This window comes from Protopterus annectens, chromosome 2.part0 (assembly GCF_019279795.1).
Source record: "Protopterus annectens isolate FY-2018-M chromosome 2.part0, PAN1.0, whole genome shotgun sequence".
In the NCBI taxonomy this organism is placed as follows: Eukaryota; Metazoa; Chordata; order Ceratodontiformes; family Protopteridae; genus Protopterus; species Protopterus annectens.
This window is the reverse complement of record NC_056728.1, coordinates 931366202-931385813: the sequence shown is the minus strand read 5'-3', so window position 1 is coordinate 931385813 and position 19612 is coordinate 931366202. Positions and strand designations below refer to the sequence as shown.

Genomic DNA, 19612 nt, shown 5'->3' with positions numbered 1-19612 from the left:
AAATAAAACAGTACTGTCATTAAAAGCAATAGTAATTAATACTGAGCTAGTAGAAAGGAAATAAAAACTCAGACACTGAATAGATGATTAAGCTTTCGCTTTTATTCAGGTGGAAGAGCTTCATCAGAATAACCTATAGTCAACAATACTTGCATTATGTGTAACTAGAGTCACATGTAAATAAAAAAACAATGAACTACTTATAACTTATTAGTACAGTAACCAATAGTACAACTAGGCAATATTTAAACTTTGCCAATCATCTAAACACAATAACCATGAACATACATATGAATGACAGGGGCATGAATATTAAATAAACACTCCCTTGTGTTAGCTAATCATTGAACAAATGTACAGTGTGCGCACTAAATATGCATGTAGGAGACATGAATATTCATATAACTGTACAAGTGGTGACTAACAAGTGTGTCAAAGGTCGTGGATGGATGCAAACACATTTTGTAGAAAGAAAGCAACTGTCAAAAATAGAACAACTGTCAAAATAGAATTAAATCTTCCATTTTAAAGCGCATTTAATATTAACACTTTCATTCATACCAGGGTATGTTTCAGAGTTAAGCAGTAATTGCCATTTAAGTTCTCTTAGTTCTAAATATAATTCCCAATCTCCAAAAAACAGTTAACTTGTTCTAATACTATGAAGTAAAATTTACTAAAAGAAGTACAAAAAATGCTATGTTTAGCAAGGGCATTATTTAAGTTCTTTGCCCTGATGGCTCCTAGATGCTCCTTAATTCTATCTGAAAGTTTTCTTGTAGTTTTACCTACATAAAAAGCTTTACAAGATGCACAAATACCTGCATATACTACTGCTGTAGAATGGCAGAGGAAATATTTTGAAAACTTAATAGTATAATTACAATGTGTGAATGTGTATTGAGATCCTGTGAAAATGTTAGGGCATACCACACATTTATTACATGAATGCATCTCTAGAATTATCAGTCAAGATTATGACTTTCAAAAGAATGCTGTTTTGTTAAAACACATGTTTCTTCGAAGGAATTACCCTCCATCTCTTATTAACAATATATGTAACGAGATCTCTAATGACAGACACACTAAATATTTACCAATTTTACTACATGGTTTTATACCTAATACTTCAAAACCAAGTAACATTAACAGAACCCTTAGTTTCCCATTACCCATCTCTAGGGACATGTCCCAAATTAGAAATGTCATCACGAATAACTGGGATTTATTAACTGAATCACAATTTATGTCAGCTGCTATTGGCACTGCACCTACCTTTTCATTTAAAAGAACCAAAACCATAAGAAAGAGTTTAGAAAACAGAGATGTACCTTTTCTTATTAATTCTACTTCTACTTCCAACTCTCAAAATGGGATGCATTCATGTAATAAATGTGTGGTATGCCCCAAATATGACTCACTCATTGTCCATGCTGGTGTGAATGACCTGAGACGTACCTCCCTGGACTACATGAAAAGAGACATAGAGGAGCTCTCTGAGCATGTAGCCCAGGCCAGTATGACCCTGACCTTGAGTAGCATCTTACCCACACCAAAAATGATGCCACAATATAAAGACAAGATGATCAATTTCAATAATTGGCTGAATTATTGCTGTCATTCTAAGGGGATCCAGTGCCTGTCAGCCTTGGATGACAAGCTCGACAAGCCATGTTGCTTCGCTAGGGACGGCTTGCACCTGTCACCCCTGGGCTTTCGGATATTGGCAAAGGCTCTTGCCACCCCCATAGTGCCTTTTTTTGGCAAGACTCAAAAGACAAACCCACCTCCATAGATATCACAAGGGATAAGAAACTAAGAGTAATGCTACTCAACGCCAGAAGTCGAAACCTCAAGATACACACACTCAAAACTCTCCTCAACATGGAGAACATCGATATCTGTGCAGTAACAGAAACGTGGTTCAAGGCTCCCGAGAGCACCCCAGCACTCCCAGGTTATACCTCATACCATACTTTTCAGCCCCAAAACTCGGACCGAACCACAAAAGGAGGGGAAGTATCAATATTCTTCAAAGATACCCACACCTCCAGGTTGGTGTCACAGCACGAAGCATCAGAGACTATCCATGTGCAACTAACAGTGGGTAAAACTGCCTTTCAGTTTATAGCCTGGTACAGACCACCCTCCCACACTCAGGAACCCCACTCTGTTTTCCTGAAAACACTGGAAAATATGAAGGTCTCTCCAAACACCATTATATTGGTTGATTTCAACTACCCAAACATAGAATGGGAGCACTACTCAAGTCCTAACACCTTAGCCCAAAGGTTCCTAGAATTTATAAACTCAAATGCTATGGAACAAATTGTCACCACTCCCACAAGAGGGGAAAACATACTGGACCTGATCATCACCAACATGAGGACTCTATGCCCCAGACCTGAGGTATATCCCTCAATGGTAAGATCGGACCATAAATTAATCTCACTGGATATCCACATCCCAACCCCAACCCCTGCCCAGAAAACCACAGTGAAAAACTTCTTTAAAGCAAACTTCACACTCCTCAAAACCGAGGTGGAATCCTTCAAAGCCCCCGGGCCAGTGGAAAATACGGCCCAAACAGCAGAATCCTTTATAAACGCATTCTATGGACACCTTCAGGAATGCATGGATCATGCAATCCCAAATAAAACCAAGACCCAATACCCCAAAGGCAGGCGTCCTGCCTGGTGGACCCCAGCCATAAATAAACTATACAATAGAAGAAGGAAGCTACTACATGATAGAGCAAAATCCCTAAAAGGGAAGGCATCTCTGATCAGTATTAGCAAAAAACTACGGTCCCTCATAAAATCATCTAAGGCCAGCTTCGAGAGAAAGAATTGCTCAGGACACTAAAGATAATTGCAAGGCTTTCTTTAGTTATGTTAGGAACCTGGGTGGTAACTCCCAGATATGCTCAGAGTTAGTCCAAAATGACAAAAAATACACTGAACCCACAGACATTGCCAACATCCTGGCTGACCGGTTCAGTGCAACCCCCCCCCTCCCCAAAAGAGCAAATATCTATCCCAGTAGAGTGCTGCCCCCTGACATCTCAGATGTTCAGGTAAGAGCCACCCTCTCCAAAGCAAAAAACACAGCATCAGTGGGACCAGACCATGTCCCGGGCTGCATCCTACATGAACTCCAAGAAGAGCTGAACCCCATCATAAAGCTACTGTTAAACCTCAGCCTTACTACAGGATATGTACCCAAGGATATGTACCCAAAGAATGGCGTACAGCAACAGTGGTCCCTCTTCACAAAGGTGGTGCCTCAATGGTCCCTGGTAACTATTGCCCCATAAGCCTGACTAGCTTGGTCTGCAAGGCTATGGAGAGGATCATCATGGAACTCCTAAATAATGATATTGGGGACCTACAGACACTGGATCCTACTCAATTCGGCTTTGTTAAGGGTAGATCCTGCCTCTTAAACCTGGTTGATTTCTTTGAATCAGTCACCAAGGCCATTGAAGAGGGGAAGGTGGTCCACACAGCCTATCTGGACCTTGCAAAAGCCTTTGATACAATACCCCACTCGGGCATCATAGATAAGCTCTCCAGGTTAAATATAAACCCCTATGTGATTAGATGGGTTGCAAACTGGCTCAAGGACAGAACACATATGGTTAGAATTGCTGGAGCCATGTCAGACTCAAAACCAGTCACAAGCGGCGTCCCCCAAGGCTCAGTCCTGGGACCTCTCTTGTTCGGTATATATTTCTCAGAGGTACAGGCCAACACGGGTGGACTATGGCTGACCAAGTTCGCAGATGACTGCAAACTGAGCGCCATAATTGACTCTCCAGCTGACACAAGCATCCTCCAAAAAGGTCTCATAGAGACAGACAACTGGTGCCAGAGCCATGGCCTGAAGCTCAACGCCAAAAAGTGTATAGTCATCCTCTTTGGCAAAAACAAAGTGCCCACAAATTACCACATAGGTGGTAACCCATTAAGTATGGAAGAAGTAATTAGGGACCTGGGGACCCAAGTTGATAGCAATCTCTCATTTGACAATCACGTGGCCAAAGTGGTCATAAAAACCTTCTATATAGCCCACCTTAAAATGAAGGGATTCACATCTAGATCAAGGGAGGTCATTGTGCCTCTTTACTCATCCCTCATCAAGCCCATAATTGAATACAATGCCCCATTCTGGATGTACCTTATCCGACACCTGCAGCAACTAGGAAAGACTGCAAAAGTACCTCACCAAGAGGATCAAAGTGCTCAAACAGATGCCATATGCTGCTCAGTTAAAGAAACTCCAGCTCTACTCGGTTGCATACCGCCTACTTAGAGGCAATCTGTGCCTGACGTATAAGGCCATGTCCAACCCGGAATTGATGGACATTGTTGTATATGTACATGTATGTACAGTTGCTGCAGGTGTCTGGTAAGGTACAGCCCAAAAGGGGCATTGTACTCAATTGTGGGCTTGATGAGGGATGAGTAAAGAGGCACGGTGACCTCCCCTGATCTAGATGTGAATCCCTTCATGATTAGGTGGGCTATATAAAATGTTTTTCTAACCACTTTGGCTACGTGGTTGTCAAATGAGAGATTGCTATCAACTTGGGTCCCCAGGTCACTAATTACTTCTTCTGTACTTAATGGATTACCACCTATGTGGTAATTTGTGGGCACTTTGTTTTTGCCAAAGGGGATGACTATACACTTTTTGGCATTTAGTTTGAGGCCATGGCTCTGGCACCAGTTGTCTGTTTGTATGAGGCCCTTTTGGAGGATGCTTGTGTCGGCTGGAGAGTCGATTATGGTGCCCAGTTTGCAGTCATCTGCGAACTTGGTCAGCCACAGTCCTTCCGTGTTGGCCTGTACTTTCGAGAAATATATACCGAACAAGAGAGGTCCCAGGACTGAGCCTTGTGGGACGCCACTTGTAACTGGGTTGGAGTCTGACATGGCTCCAGCAATTCTAACCATGTGGGTTCTGTCCTTGAGCCAGTTTGCAACCCATCTAGTGACATAGGGGTTTATATTTAATCTGGTGAGCTTATCTATAATGCCCGAGTGGGGTATTGTATCGAAGGCTTTTGCGAGGTCCAGGTAGGCTGTGTGGACCACCTTCCCCTCGTCAATGGCCTTAGTGACTATTTCAAAGAAATCGACCAGGTTTAAGAGGCAGGATCTGCCCTTAACAAAGCCGAACTGGGTAGGATCCAGTGTCTGTAGGTCCCCAATATCTTTATTTATGAGGTTCATGATGATCCTTTCCATAGCTTTGCAGACCAAGCTAGTCAGGCTTATGGGACGATAGTTTCCAGGATCTGTAGAGGCACCACCTTTGTGGAGAGGGACCACTGTTGCTGTATGCCACTCTTTGGGTACATATCCTGTAGTAAGGCTAAGATTGAACAGTAGTTTTATGTTTGGGTTTAGCTCTTCTTGGAGTTCATGTAGGACGCAGCCCGGGACACCGTCTGGTCCCACTGATGCTGTGTTTTTTGCTTTGGAGAGGGCGGCTCTTACCTGAGCATCTGAGATGTCAGGGGGGGCAGCACTCTGCTGGGATAGATATTTGCCCTTTTGGTGGGGGGGGGGAGAAGTTTGTGCTGAACCCGTCAGCTAGGATGTTGGCAATGTCTGTGGGTTCGGTGTATTTTTGTCATTTTGGACTAATTCTGAGCATATCTGGGAATTCCCACCCAAAATTGTAAAATTGGCGACCTGTACATCACCGCTACGATTGGAGAATGAATGTTCTCCAGCTGGGTGTTAATGTAAAAGTTATACTAACTGATAAAGGAGTATGCCACTTCACAGCAGCGTATTAATCTGCCATGAATCTCGGACAGTAAAAATGTGTATGGTCACTGTTTTCTTATACTCGCTAAGTAGCAAAGAGCTGCTTAGGAAACATAAACCTAAGAGAAAAAGTAAATAAAAAAAGGAAACCAGCAAAGCTCGTATCTGTAGTTGTCTGCTTGTGTGTGTGTGATTCTATGCAGTTCTGTTTGCTTGTGTGCATATTGGCATGTGCGAGAGAGATCACTGACATGCTTTTGTGTGACAGAGTTGAAACTGAAAAGGGGCATGGTCAATTCTCTGCAATGAACTATCTGCAATAAATAAACAAATGTACATGAATAAAATAAAAAGTAAGTAAAAAACGTGTGTGTGTTTGCGCACGCATGCGCACACGAGAGTTGTGTGAGTGAGTGAGACAGACTGAGACCTATAGATAAGAGCTTATTGCAAGCGTTTAATAAACATTTAATTCTAAGATAACTCTTTCTAGCCTTATTGAATATGGTAAAGTGAAAAACTTGGTGGGCAGCAAAAACAATGAAAAGTAAAGAGGGGAGAGAGCAGTGGTAATGGGTATTGTGTATTTATATTTTTAAGCATTCAGTTTTGGAATGAGCCTTCTGAAGTTGTGTTCATGTTCAGCAAAATGGTGTGTGTGTGTGTACACTTGTCAGTATTAGTTCTGATGGTAGCAATGAAGCATCCGACTCCTCATCCTTTTACTTAATGTTATGATTTATGTTTTTCTTTTAAGAAACATCAAGATCAGTTAGTATTTGTAGCTAGGTTGTTGTACAAAGACTGACTGTTGCTTTCCATCTCTCCTGTTACTACAGTTTTGAGATGGAAGTTTTTATCAATCTGGAGATTGTGGCTTGTTAGTCCTTACGTCCCTTATGGGTGTACCCACTGTGACATATATCTTTTAAGGTAAGATGTTGTAATTTAACAAAACTTCATTTAATAATGCTTTCTTCACAGTCCTTAATATTGGTCATAACTTTAGGCATAATTCACTATGCTTGCACTGTAGTATGTCAGAAAAATGTGTGTTCTTTCTGTCTGCCAGAGAACAACTTCCCAAGAGCAAATTCTTATTCTCTCTGGAGTTGTTCTAGGTCATTCTCATCACTTCCATCAAAATCTCAATCTTCACATTACCCTTGTAAGAGTAGTATTCTGTTGAATGCTGTACGTTGTCTTACAGACATTTTACAAAAGGAAGTTTCATAACCATCCAGAAATGTTAAGTTAGGCAAAACCTTAATGTATCTTTCTGAGGGTGTTATTTACCTGTTCTGCTTATTTCCTATTATGCATGAATGGAGACATAACTACATACATGTGTACATACATAAATAATTCTGAGTAAGAGTATCAGAGTATTTATGGGGATATAGATTCAGAACTGTGATCTTCCTGGCATTTCTTAGAACAAAGACAAAATCTTACTTCAGGTTTATAGTGTTACAACAAATTATGGATATGAAATATCATGCTAATATTAAATAAAAACTTTTGTATAAGGTGTCTGTGTATGTCTTGAAATGTTGTACATTACATCCACATATTGTTACAAAGTAAACTGAAATGCATTTATATAATTATAAAGTTGCTTTAAATAATTAATGGAGCTTCAGCATAAATGTCATATGATCCTTTTTTTAATAACTCTTCTTGTGGGTATCAGAATAACATTCTGCTGAGGAGACATGGATATTATTATTTTATAAAAATTATACTTTAGTGTAGTAAATAAGTAAAGTATAGCTTCTAAATCACCCACTTTATTGTTGAGACTTCTGTCATTCAGCTTAGCCAACTTTATCTCTGATTTTTTTTTTTATTTATTTTGTGTAGCTTTCATTTATTTATTTTTGTCTTACTCTGGCCCCACCGCATGACGATCATCAGCCCCTTCTCAGTCAATCATTCCATTCATTCTCTGTCACCAGGGTGAGGGTCAATTGGAAGAGTCCATTACTGAGACAATTGTCAGGGCTGGTTCCTTTATTTTCCAACCCTAATGTCCTTGTATACACTTGACTGAGTGGGAGGTAGGAACTTTTATTTATTTTTTTTATTTATCATTTTGTTGACCGGGAAAGTCCAACTAGGACAGAGCCTATTTTCAGCGGAGGCCTGAGGAGAAACACTCCAGATGCATGTCTTTGGATTGTGGGAGGAAACCAGAGTACCCGTAGGAAACCCACACGAATGCAGGGAGAACATGCAAACTCTGCACAGAACCGGAGAACCACTTGCTGTGAGGCGACAAAATTAACTGCTGCACCACTGTGCAGCCCTTGCAATAGGCGGACTACAAAGGACTTCCCTTCACCTGCACAAGGGGTATTTCCCCTCAGAGCAGCCGCATTTCTACCCCAGAAGCACAGCAGATAGATTTTGCAGTCCCCATCAGAGAAATTGCACCTACCCAGTGTGCCCTCAAATTCACATAATTCTCTCCATCTCCTCAGGAGAAATGAATGGGACATGTGCCTTCATTCTCTCACCTCTCTGCTTGGCTTCTTCAGTGACACGGCAGCAAATTGAACCCTGATTACATGGGTTACAGTCTGGGCTCCATCCTTATATGACACAGAGCCAGGCAAGTGTATGCTTCATTTTCGTTTTTTTTTTACATTATGTTGCATTGGCTTACTGGCAAAAGAGAGACAGTTAGCTTGTCTAGTCTTTCCTTTTATGTGCCTTAACATTTTGCTTCCTCTTTACCCATTTTCCACCTGTTCCATGTGTGTTGAATTCCTCTATGGATTCCCTGTTTACCAGTCATTTCAGTAGTCTGTTTCATGAGTTTGCAACCCTCTTTGTGAAACAGTATTATTGTAGATACATGAAGTAGCTAGTCCATTCACTCAGCTGCTAGTGCATTCTTCTCTTTCTGTCCTTTCTGTTTAGAATGATCCCTTCACATCCCCATGACAGGATATTTTGAACCAATATCATGTCCCCTTTGTTTCTTCTGATCTCAAGTAAGAAGAGCTCTAACTCCTCAAGTTTTTGATCATATTCCTTCCCCTCCATCCCACTGAACTTTTTGGCAACTTTTCTTTGGATTCTTTCTGGCAGCCTGATGTCCTTTTCTTTATATAGCTTCCAGAATTACTTAGTACTCAATGTGGTCCTTACCAAAGCCCTTTAGACTGGCAGCATTACCTCTTTGACTTCTGGGATACATGCCTGCATTCTGTTTACTGTTATTAAAACCCTCTCACTCTGCTGTCAGTGGCCCTATCTAAGCCCTTTAGACTGGCAGCATTACCTCTTTGACTTCTGGGATACATGCCTGCATTCTGTTTACTGTTATTGAAACCCTCTCATTCTGCTGTCAATGGTCCTATCTAAGCCCTTTAGACTAGCAGCATTACCTCTTTGACTTCTGGGATACATGCCTGCATTCTGTTTACTATTATTAAAACCCTCTCACTCTGTTATCAATGGCCCTATCTAGGTGGGAACAACACCACTCACCTCATTTTCCTCCTCTTTTACCATCAGTTCCACTTCTCCAAACTGATATGTCCCACCAAGATTTTTGTGACCTAACTTTATATATTTTTTTGCTTTAAACATGCCCTTTTCTGCCCACTTATGCCAGCTTTCTGAACCCTTCATTAGTCTCAGTCCCTCATCCTGTTGTACCTACTTTTGTGTCATCTGCAAAGAGGTTGATCTTTTCCTCTGTTCTGTCAAATATGTCCAAAGAAGACACAGCGAAGTACTGAACCCAGGTCAGGCCCTGTGGTACTACACTAGTCACTCTCCTACTTCTTGGCATCGTAAATGTCACCACTGCCTTTTGTGTTGTAGCATTCAGTCATGTGGCTTTCAAGGTCCTCATTCTTGGTCCTACCCTAATCCCTTCCAGTTTTCCCATCAGTCACCTGTTCGAGGCAAAAGTTTTATGAACTCTAGGTAGACTACATCTGCTGGTACTCCCCTGCATGGTTCATCAGTAACCCTGTGAAAAAAATGGATCTTTGTTCAATGGAGTATAGCCCCCTTTCAGTGGAGTTAGCCATTGAACAAAGGGAAGTATACTGGCAAATACTGCTTAATGATTGTAGCCCCCCCTGGTATTAATGGTCTTATTTCAATTAAACCACTTTTAAAAACAAAGGCTGCTAATATATGAATGACTACAATAATTATAAGTTTAATATATTAAAGCTTACCAAGTTGTTTTTTTCATACTGTATGCTGTCCCTTTCCTGTCTTTTCTGTAAAAAAAAAATATAAAAAAATAAAGTAAAATATATATTTCAAACTTTTTTCTGCTTTAACTTCCCCGCTTGTATTTTTTATAAAAGTAGGATTGATTAATTCCATTGTCAAATGCCTATGAACTCTGTGTTTACGGCTTAGGTCCTGACCATTTGCAGTCTTCATGTTCAATTTGTATTGCTTTTAACCCTGAGCATTAATAGACAGGAAGAATTAACTTATTCTCACAGGGCTTCTTCGTTTGGCCTTTGGAGAATCACTTACTGGTGCTTAATCCTCTAAGTGTGAGAAAAAAGAAGTCAGGAAAAGGCTTTCTGAGCAACCTGGTTCCTCTCAATCCTATTCGTCGGATGTGACCTCAGAATGGTTATAGAAAATTTGAAAAACTTTGCATCCTAAAGGCAAGTCTTTGGATCTGAATTCTTCAGATACTGGATCCATGTCTTCGGATTTGGCTCATCATGAAGCAAAGCAGATGCGCAGAACTAGGTATATGTGTTCCTTAGATCCTGTGTACTCTCGGCTCCCTTTCCCATTCTTGGAGAGACACCATCATTCAAGATCACATTCCATAGCCTCGTCTTGTTTTCCCAGAAGCTCACAAAAGCCGATGTGGACAGAATGATCAGGAAGTTACTCTGAACACAAATTCAGATGGGAGTTCTCATGGCTTCTATTCCCAAGAGTCCAGAGATGTTCACTAGGACATCCCCATCACTTTTGTCTCCTTCTCCAGTCTGTCCTTTGGTTTTGGAGCCCTTGGATCCAAGACTCCTGGCGCCATCTTTTTCAGACCTGAAGATGGTTTTATCTTCAGATCCAATATCTTGTTTGAGTGCTCTGGCTCCAAGTGTGTCAGAGCCAGATGACTCTCGGTCTTAAAGCTTCTTTGTTGTATTCGAGGGATTGGAGTTGACTCTAAAGTTGTTGGAGCCGTCTCTACCCTTTAGAGCCTTGGCATTTGATAGCTCAGTTCCAACTCCTGCCATGGGTGGTGTGTCTCCAGGTCAAAGGGAGATGCTGCCCTCATGGCAGAGGAGGCCTGCAGAACCATGGTTCCAGAGACTCTGTCTCTGAGAGACACACCATCAGCACTCCTGAAAGGAGGCCCAATTGTCTACCTCTGGAAGTAGTTGGGGGTTGCTTATCCCTGCACCAGAGAGCCTGGCTAGACATTGCAAAAGATACTTGGGTGCAGAGGATTATTTCCAGAGGGTATACAATTCCCTTTTCCCTACCTCCTCTGTCAGTAATCAAAATTTCAGATGTCCCATCCAGTCAGAGGAAATCAACAGCTCTGGATCTGGAAATACAACAGCTGTTAGAAAAAAAGAGTCATCCAAAAGGTTGCCCCAGACCAGAAGGGATCCAAAACTTACTGAAGATTCCTTCTAGTGCCAAAGAAAACAGGGAACTGAAGACCAATTTTTGGATCTCAGCATTTTGAACAAATCACTTCAGCATAGCAAGTTCTGGATGGTCACCATTCAGTCCATCTTGCCTTTTTTGCACAAGGGCAATTGGATGTGCTCAGTAAATTTCCAGAACGTGTACTATCACATGAAAATGAACAGATGGTCCAGGAGATATCTACACTTCTGGCTGGAAGCCAATCACTACCAATTCAGAGTACTACCTTTTGGTCTCACCACAGCCCCCAGGGTGTTCAAATGCATGGCAGTAGTAACAGCTCACTTGAGACTGCAGAGATTCCAGGTGTTTCCATGTCTAGACAACTGGCTCATAACCGGTTTGAACGAGAATCTACTGATAGCAGCTCGAGACTATATACTCCAGATTTGTTCCAGTCTAGGAATTACAATCAACCACAACAAATCTCAACTTCAACTGCCTCAGACATTAGAATTCATAGGGGTCTTCTTCAACAAAGCATCAATGAACACTTCTCTCCCTTTGCCAAAGGTTCAAACTATTCATTTGCGAGTCAACCGAATACTTCAAAACTCTTTAATGTCAGCCAGACCCAGGGATTGATATCTGCAGCAATAGTTCTAGTTCCGCTAGCAACATACCATATGAGACTTCTTCAGTGGACATTAGCAAATGGTCCAGCAAGATCAATATAACTCAGGCCTGCAAAAAGTACCTTTGATGGTGGATTCACTCAGATCAGATTTTACAAGGTCATCATTCATCGTCCCTTAGCCCAAGGCCATAGTAACCACAGACACTTCCCAGATGGGGTGAGGTGGAGCATTTCTTGGCAAAGATTGTTCAAGGCACGTGGTCCCCCGAAGAGGCCAACACAGTACTCCTATTGTTGCAGGCATTCCAAGACCCTCTCCTTTCTGGAACTATTGCGATTCAAACAGACAAAGTGTCTGTAGGTATATCAGCAAACAAGGAGTAACAAAATCTTACCCCTTGTGTCAAGAAGCTATGAGAGCATGGCAATAGGCATCTCGATTTCTGGTAGCAGCGCACATACTGGGGAAATCCAGCATGATAGTAGACAAATTGAGCATTACTGCCTCACGAGTGGTTTCTCAACATAAAAGTGGTGGAAATAATATTCCGCCAATGCGGCCAACCATACTGTGACCTAATTGCATCTCCCATGAACAGCAAGTGCAGCAGGATCTTTGCCCTAACCCCTCTGCCAAGGGAATAACCGAGAGATCCTCTGTTTCATGATTGGCCCCCAGGTCTCCTCTATACTTATCCCCCAACTCCATTAATCCCCAATTAAAGAGCAATGTCATCTTCATTGCCCCTTATTGACCTCAACAGATTTGGTTTCCCTTCTTTGGCCTCATCTAGTTTACCTGTCGTGGATTCTGGATCCAGTTCCAGACTTCCTATCTCACCCGACAGATATTATTCACCCAGATATTCTGCACCTGAAGTTGACCGCATGGTTTCTCTAATCCCATTGATAGTCAGACAACTCAAGCTCTCTTCTCCAATTCACCACATTTTTTTGTCATCTCACAAACCTTCCACTAGAAAAATGTACAACAGCAAATGGAAAAGATTTGTCCATTGGGCGCAGTAACAAGACTTCGAACCTTTTTCAACATCAGTACCAAAGATTCCTGAATTCATGGCTTCTATTTTTAATGATGGGACTAGTCCCTCAGCAGTTAAGGTTCAGTTAGCTGCCGTCTCCAGTATTCATATTGGAGTTGATAATTCTATCTTAGCTTCTTCACGTCTTTGTAAGGCACTTAAAAGGAAACTTTCTACTCAAACCACCGTTTAAGGACCATGCTCACCATCAGATCTGAACTTAATGTTACATGCCCTAACTCAGAAACTTTATTTGAACCAGCTGCAAAATGTGAATTGAAATATTTGACTTAAAAAAAATACATTTCTAATAGCCATAACATCGGCTAGGAGAGTTTCAGAACTTCAAGCCGTATTCTCCAAGTCTCCTTATTTAAATTTTCATAAGGATAAGGTGTACTTAAGGACCAAACCTTCCTTTCTTGTTAAGGTGGTGTAAGGATCTAACATTAATTAATCTATCAACCTCCTGGTATTTTTATTTATTTATTTATTGACACTTGTTAACCGGGTTTGTCCAACTGGGCTTGTGGCCCATTTTAGTGGAGACCCGAGGAGAAAAGCTCCAGTAATACATTTTAAAATAAGTACAATTTTAAACAATATTGATATAATAACAGTTATAGCAAAATGATTCTCATATGTTTGGTTACATGCATAAAGTTAAAGTTGCATTAAAAAGAAGCTAAGTAACAATTTTACATTGATATAGTTCAATAGGTCAAAAATAAACATTTTTTGTTTGTATAAAATTGTGCAAATGCATAGTAGACACATTGGAGAGAGAGGTGTAATGAGGTACTAAGTATGGTCCTTTTGAGGGTACATAAAGGGAAGGAAGACTAGGTAGGGTCATGGCAAGGGCAGGTTCTGGAATTGAGAAAGTAAGCTTTTAGTTCATTTTTAAAGTGTGAGGTGTGGGAGATTGAACGTAAGTCAAGGGGAAGTTTGTTCCAAGCATGGGCAAGGGAGTGTTTGTAGAGTAGTTTGCCTACTGACCTTTTTGGGTGGTAGATATCAAGTAATTTTTGGTTAGAATTACGGAGGGTCCAGGATGGGATGTAGATGGAGACTAAGGAAGATAGAGATGGCAGAAGGAGGGTTTATAAAGAATAGAGTGTAGCATATGAAACTGATAAGATAGCAGAAACTGGGGAAGTTCAAGCCATTGAAGAGAGTTTAAAGAAATGCAGTGGTGTGAGTTGTATGAGGAGTTAGTAATGAATCTGGCTATTTTATGGTAAGTCTGTTGCAGTTTGTTTAGAGTGGAGGCCTGGATATTGGTAAGAACTGGGGCGGTGTATAAGAGGGAGGGGAGGAGGAGTGCCTGGCCCAGGGTAAGTCTAGATTCAGGGGTTAGGAATTTTTTGTTCCGATATAGCAGACCTAGTTTCTGGTTTGTTTTTTTATATATTGGAGTATGTGTAGGTTGAACTTGAGTTTGTCATAGATAATGACCCCTAAGAATTTTGTGTGGGTGTCAGGTTGGATGTTTGTATTGTTAGAAGATGTAATAAAAAAGGAGGTTTTGTGATGAGAAAGAGAACGGGGAAGGAAAAGTAGGAGTTTGGTCTTTTTGGGATTTAGGATCAATAGATTGTGAGAGAGCCATTGTTCAGTGGATAGTAGGGCCTGTTGGGTCAGGGAGTGTAGTTCAGGAATGTTATTTGAGATGGATGTAAGTGTGGAGTTGTCGGCATACATACTGAATAAGGGAGGAGTCTTTGCATGAGGTGTAAAGATCATTGGTGAAGATGTTAAACAAAATGGGTCCCAAGATAGAGCCTTGGGGAACACCAGTGGAGATGGGAAGGAAAGGTGAGGAGGATGAGAGCCATTTGACAGATTGTTCCCTGCCAGATAGGTAACTATTAAACCAGGCGAGTGTGGAGGGGGATAGGTGGAGATTTGCGAGTTTGGATAGTAGTAGAGGATTGGAGACAGTATTGAAGGCTTTGGAGAGATCTAGGAAGAGGCAGGAAATGAGTTTATTGTTGTCTAGGGCCTCTGCAATGATATGAGAGAAGGAGAGGAGGGCAGTGGTGGTGCGAGGATGAAATTCATGTTGGGTAGGGGTAAGTAAGTGGTGTGCGAGGAGGTGATTGAGAAGCTGTGAGTGAATACATTTTTCTAATATCTTGGAGAGGGGGGGACAGAATGGCAATAGGTCGGTGGTTTGAGGGGTCAGTGGAGTTTCCACCTTTTATGAAGAGGGATAGTGAAGAAATATTTCCAAAGGGTGGGGACAGTTGATTCCAGAATAGATCGATTAATTAGTGTAGATACAGGATAGGCAATTGAGTCAGCAGCAGGTTTGAGGAATGTAGGCGATAGATTGTCAGTGGAAGGAGAGCAAGGTTTTAGCTTGAGTAGTAGAGATTTGATGTAAGTAATGGGAACTGGCTCAAAAGAAAACAAAGTTGTGTTAGTGGGACTTGGAGAGGTGGGTGTCGAAGTAGAGTTTGGCTTAGAAGTTGTGTTAGTGGGACTTGGAAAGGTGGGTGTCGAAGTAGAGTTTGGCTTAGAGGTTACCAGATTTTGGATGGAAGAGATAAAGTGTTTATTCAGGAGGGTAGCTGTTTTCTGAGAGGAAGAGTTAGGGTATGGGGAGGGATTAGAGGGCTTTCCAGGATAGAGGATGTTGTTGAGAGTTGACCAAAATTTTCGAGGATTGGATTTGTTGTTAAGCTGAGCAGAGCTATAGTATAACTTTTTGTCATTAGTTGTATGCTTTTGTGTCCAAATTTTTCAAAAAAAAAGGTAAATACATTTAGTAGATGTTCACAGAGAATTATGTTTCTGTCTACACAGATTAGAGACATTTAGTTACTCAGATGAATTATTTGTATCCTTTTCAGAAACGAGATTGGGTCAACCAGTTACAGAAGTAACCTTATCAAAATAGGCGACAGATTGCATTTCCTTTGTTTATAATATGTCTGGTCTGATCTTGCCAAAGCCTTTAAGAACCCATTCGACCAGGTCCATGGCACCTTTATCAGCTTTTTTATCCAGGTATTCCACAGACGGTATTTGTGCAGCTGCAACTTGGTCTAACCCTTATACTTTTATTACTCATTACAAGCTGGATCTGGTCTTTAGGGGAAGAGCAGCCTTTGGCTCAGCAGTACTCAGAAATATCCTTCCTTAAAGGCCACCCGGAATTCAGGTAATTGGGGATTCTGTCCCATATGTTGAGGAATGAATGAAAATTGACAACGTCAGATAAAGAAGTTATGTACTCACCATAATGTTCCATCTGTGTTGGCCATTTTAATTTCTTCCTCAACTACCCATCTTCCAATCCTCTACCCTGTTTCTCTTGACTTTTGGAAGAACGAGAGAGTATTATAGGAACCAAAGTTCCTTCTACTTGAGCTTCAGATAGAGACTTTCCATCATAAAGATGTAAATTCATTGCATCATACAATAAGAAGCTGCAAATAAGATCTGGGAATGAGGGGGGCTGCTGCATTATGGTTAAGGGAGGAGCTCTAGAGCTTGTAGTATCCACAAGATGTGAAATGGCGACTGAGTCTGATCTGAGGATAGCATCTGAACCGGGTTCAGGTGCCTAGGCAGCGAGTCATTTCCCTGTGGTACATTTGACTGGGGACACATGGCTGAAGTGACATTCAGCTACAGAGAAATATGGCTGTTTGCAAATTCCCTGTGGGCAAAGAGAAGCACACACTGCCATGCTCACAGCTTTAATAACCAAATGCATGGCAGCAGAAGAAGTAATGAGTGTTGTGCTCAGTGCACAGTGCATACTTATATAACTACAACATGTAGAAGTGTGCTACAGCATGGAAGAAATCCTGCAGGCTACTGTAGCCACATTTATGCTCCAGTATGTGTTTTAGGTAATGTTCCCTAGACACTGTGAAGGGGGTAGTGGTCCACACACTCCATTTATAAAGGCACTGCCCATTGTGCACTGCATTTTTACTGCCATTGACATGCTCTCTGGCCAGCCTGCTGCTGATGCCTGCCATATTGCCTGCTGTCTCATGTTCCCTTGGGGACCATGGACATTGTTTTCCCCCTGTGCATTTGGTTACTAAAGCTGTGGGCATGGCAGTGTGTGCTTCTCTTTGCCCACAGGGAATTTGCAAACAGTCATATTTCTCTGCAGCTGAATGTCACTTCAGCCATGTGTCCCCATTCAAATGTACCACAGGGAAATGTTTCGCTGCCTACGTGCCTGAACCTATATGTTCAGGAACAATGAAAATGGGCAACACAGATGGAATGTTATGGTGAGTACATAACTTCTCTTTTAGGTGTAGTGATACAAGCTGCGAAATCTTTGAATGTGCCATTTGCAAAACAGCTTCAGCCTTGCACGGCACTTGCCTGTTTTTGGTATAATGGTGTAGCTGACATTGCTTTCATTTAAGTTAATTTTGAAGAATATGCCTGTCCCCCAAAGACATACTCCTTGTTTGACTGGCTTAACAAATATTCCCATGTCTGAACTGTGTAGACCTTTTCTTCCTGGGTCTTACCTATAAAGGAACAGTTGACTGTGTGAGATAAACCTGGTTCTAAAAATTAAACAAGCAGCTGTGATTATTTGTTACGGTGTTACTTTCTTCATATTGTTTTCTTTTTCCTTCTTAGGCTGAAGAGGATTCAAAATCAGGCCATGCAGTCCATATCCTTTCCAGTCCTAGGGAAGAAGGTCCTCTTGAGCAAACTATGCAGAATGTGGTAGACAATGTCCTCTGGCAGATGTCTTTAGACAGAAAGACAACAGCATTAAAACAGCTTCAGGGTCATATGTGGAGGACTGCTTATGCAAGTGGGCAGCTGCAAGGCGAGTAAGTAACACTGATAATAACCAGACAAAAAAGTACTGCACTTCTGCCTACTTGTGCTATCTTTGTTTTTTCTTTACTCACAGTGTTGAAGTTAGCCTATGTCTTTTTAAAACTGGTAGTATGTAAAATGATTGGAAACTGCATATTTGTTTAAGTAGTGCACCATATTAGGTTAAGGATTAACAATGTTGTTTACCATTTCTTGGTGTGATTCCCTTGAGAGGTGTAAACTGTAACAAGTATATTTTACCAGAAAGAATAAATAATGCTAATACGATAATCCACCTGCAACGGTAATTTGTTGTACTGCAGTGTCTTGTAGTTCAGTTACGGTTATGTTTGAGGCAGTTATATTAGCTTCAGAGAGTAACTGTTTCTTCACTTCAAGGTTTCTGACATGCAGTTTTGTGGGTTTTTTGAAAGATAATTAAAAAGGTACGCCAAAAATTACTAATAATCTGTATCTGAACTGACTTTCCCTGTCATTGAGCATTTGGATTAAAAAGAGTATATAATTGCTATGGGAAGTGCATTTACCAGGTGTGATGCCCCACCATCTCTGGGCTAGTAATCATGGAGCCTCAACCCTCTCCACTGGCACCAGTGGGGAACGTTCACTGGAGGGATAACAGGTACACAAACAGTGTCTCCAGATGCAGCTCTCTGCATCAAGCACAGTTAAGCTCAATTTCCCTTGAGAGCACATGGGGAAAACAGTCAGTCCGGGGCTGGTTTCTCCCTCTTTCTCCAGATCCCCAGTAAGACTCCCCATTGACACAGCTATAGAGTTGAGACCTCAGCTGAGTGTCCAAGCCAAGACCTCCAGCACCCTGTTCAACCAGTGTTTCATGTCCCTGCCCAAGTAGCTGACATACACACTCTGAGATTTGATGTACAGACACACACACACACACACACACACACACACACACACACACACACACACACACACACACACAAACCAGGAAAAGCTGCCACAGGCTTACTAGCTATGCCCCCTTCTGCCCAGATTGTAAGGTAGTTATGACTGCCACAGACTCTCCTGCCAGCTACCTTAAGGCTCTTCCAAGGATACCCAATATACTGAGTGAAATTAATATTAATACAAATGGTAGTTTGACCAAGAGCAAGGCAGTTAGGAGTGGCCAACACAGTGTCACTAAATAAATATGCAAGTACTCTCAAAACTTAAATCTTTATACAAAGATTAGGCACAATAAAAGGTTTAACTATATTTAATAGTAAATAACAAAAGAACAAGAAAATACTAAGTATATATTCACAGATACATCAGAGTTCAAATTACAGGAAATATTTCATTGAAGGACAGGCTGAGACAAATAAAGAAAAACAATATCTAAACTAAGCTTCAGTATATTCCTGACTGAATCAGAGAGAATCACTATTCCCTATTTACTTAATAGAGCAAGGCAAATGATGTGGTGAATGGTCCTCCTTGTTGTCAGGCCCAAGACAGAATATAGAATGCTCAGTCTCACTAAGAAACTTCTCAAAATAATATATAAAGTATTACTTCTGGGATAGCTTGCAGAATGACATCACTTTTGGTCATCTGACTTCTAGTTCCCATGCAAATCCCCATTGCTGGAAGCTGGCAGGATTTAGCACCTACCTGTAAAAATTACACGCACAAGGGCTTTTGCTCAGATCTGTGGCAGGTACAGTTTAATACCTCCATGCTCCCAGACTAGTATTTAGTTCACC

General features: G+C 41.3%; 1 protein-coding gene across 6 annotated transcripts in view; it reads left to right on the top strand.

Annotated features, from left to right (window-relative positions):
- ENOPH1 (enolase-phosphatase 1) overlaps positions 1 to 19612 on the top strand; it is a 661653-nt gene that overhangs the window by 338086 nt on the left and 303955 nt on the right. For 5 of the 6 annotated variants that reach the window (XM_044061192.1, XM_044061187.1, XM_044061190.1 and 2 more), the window contains one exon: positions 17688 to 17887. In XM_044061192.1, coding sequence (XP_043917127.1) covers positions 17766 to 17887 — 122 coding nt within the window. In that variant the 5' untranslated portion in view covers positions 17688 to 17765. Of the gene's footprint in view, positions 1 to 6619; positions 6714 to 17687; positions 17888 to 19612 lie in introns of those variants that run through there. The other variant, XM_044061189.1, reaches the window with a different exon arrangement.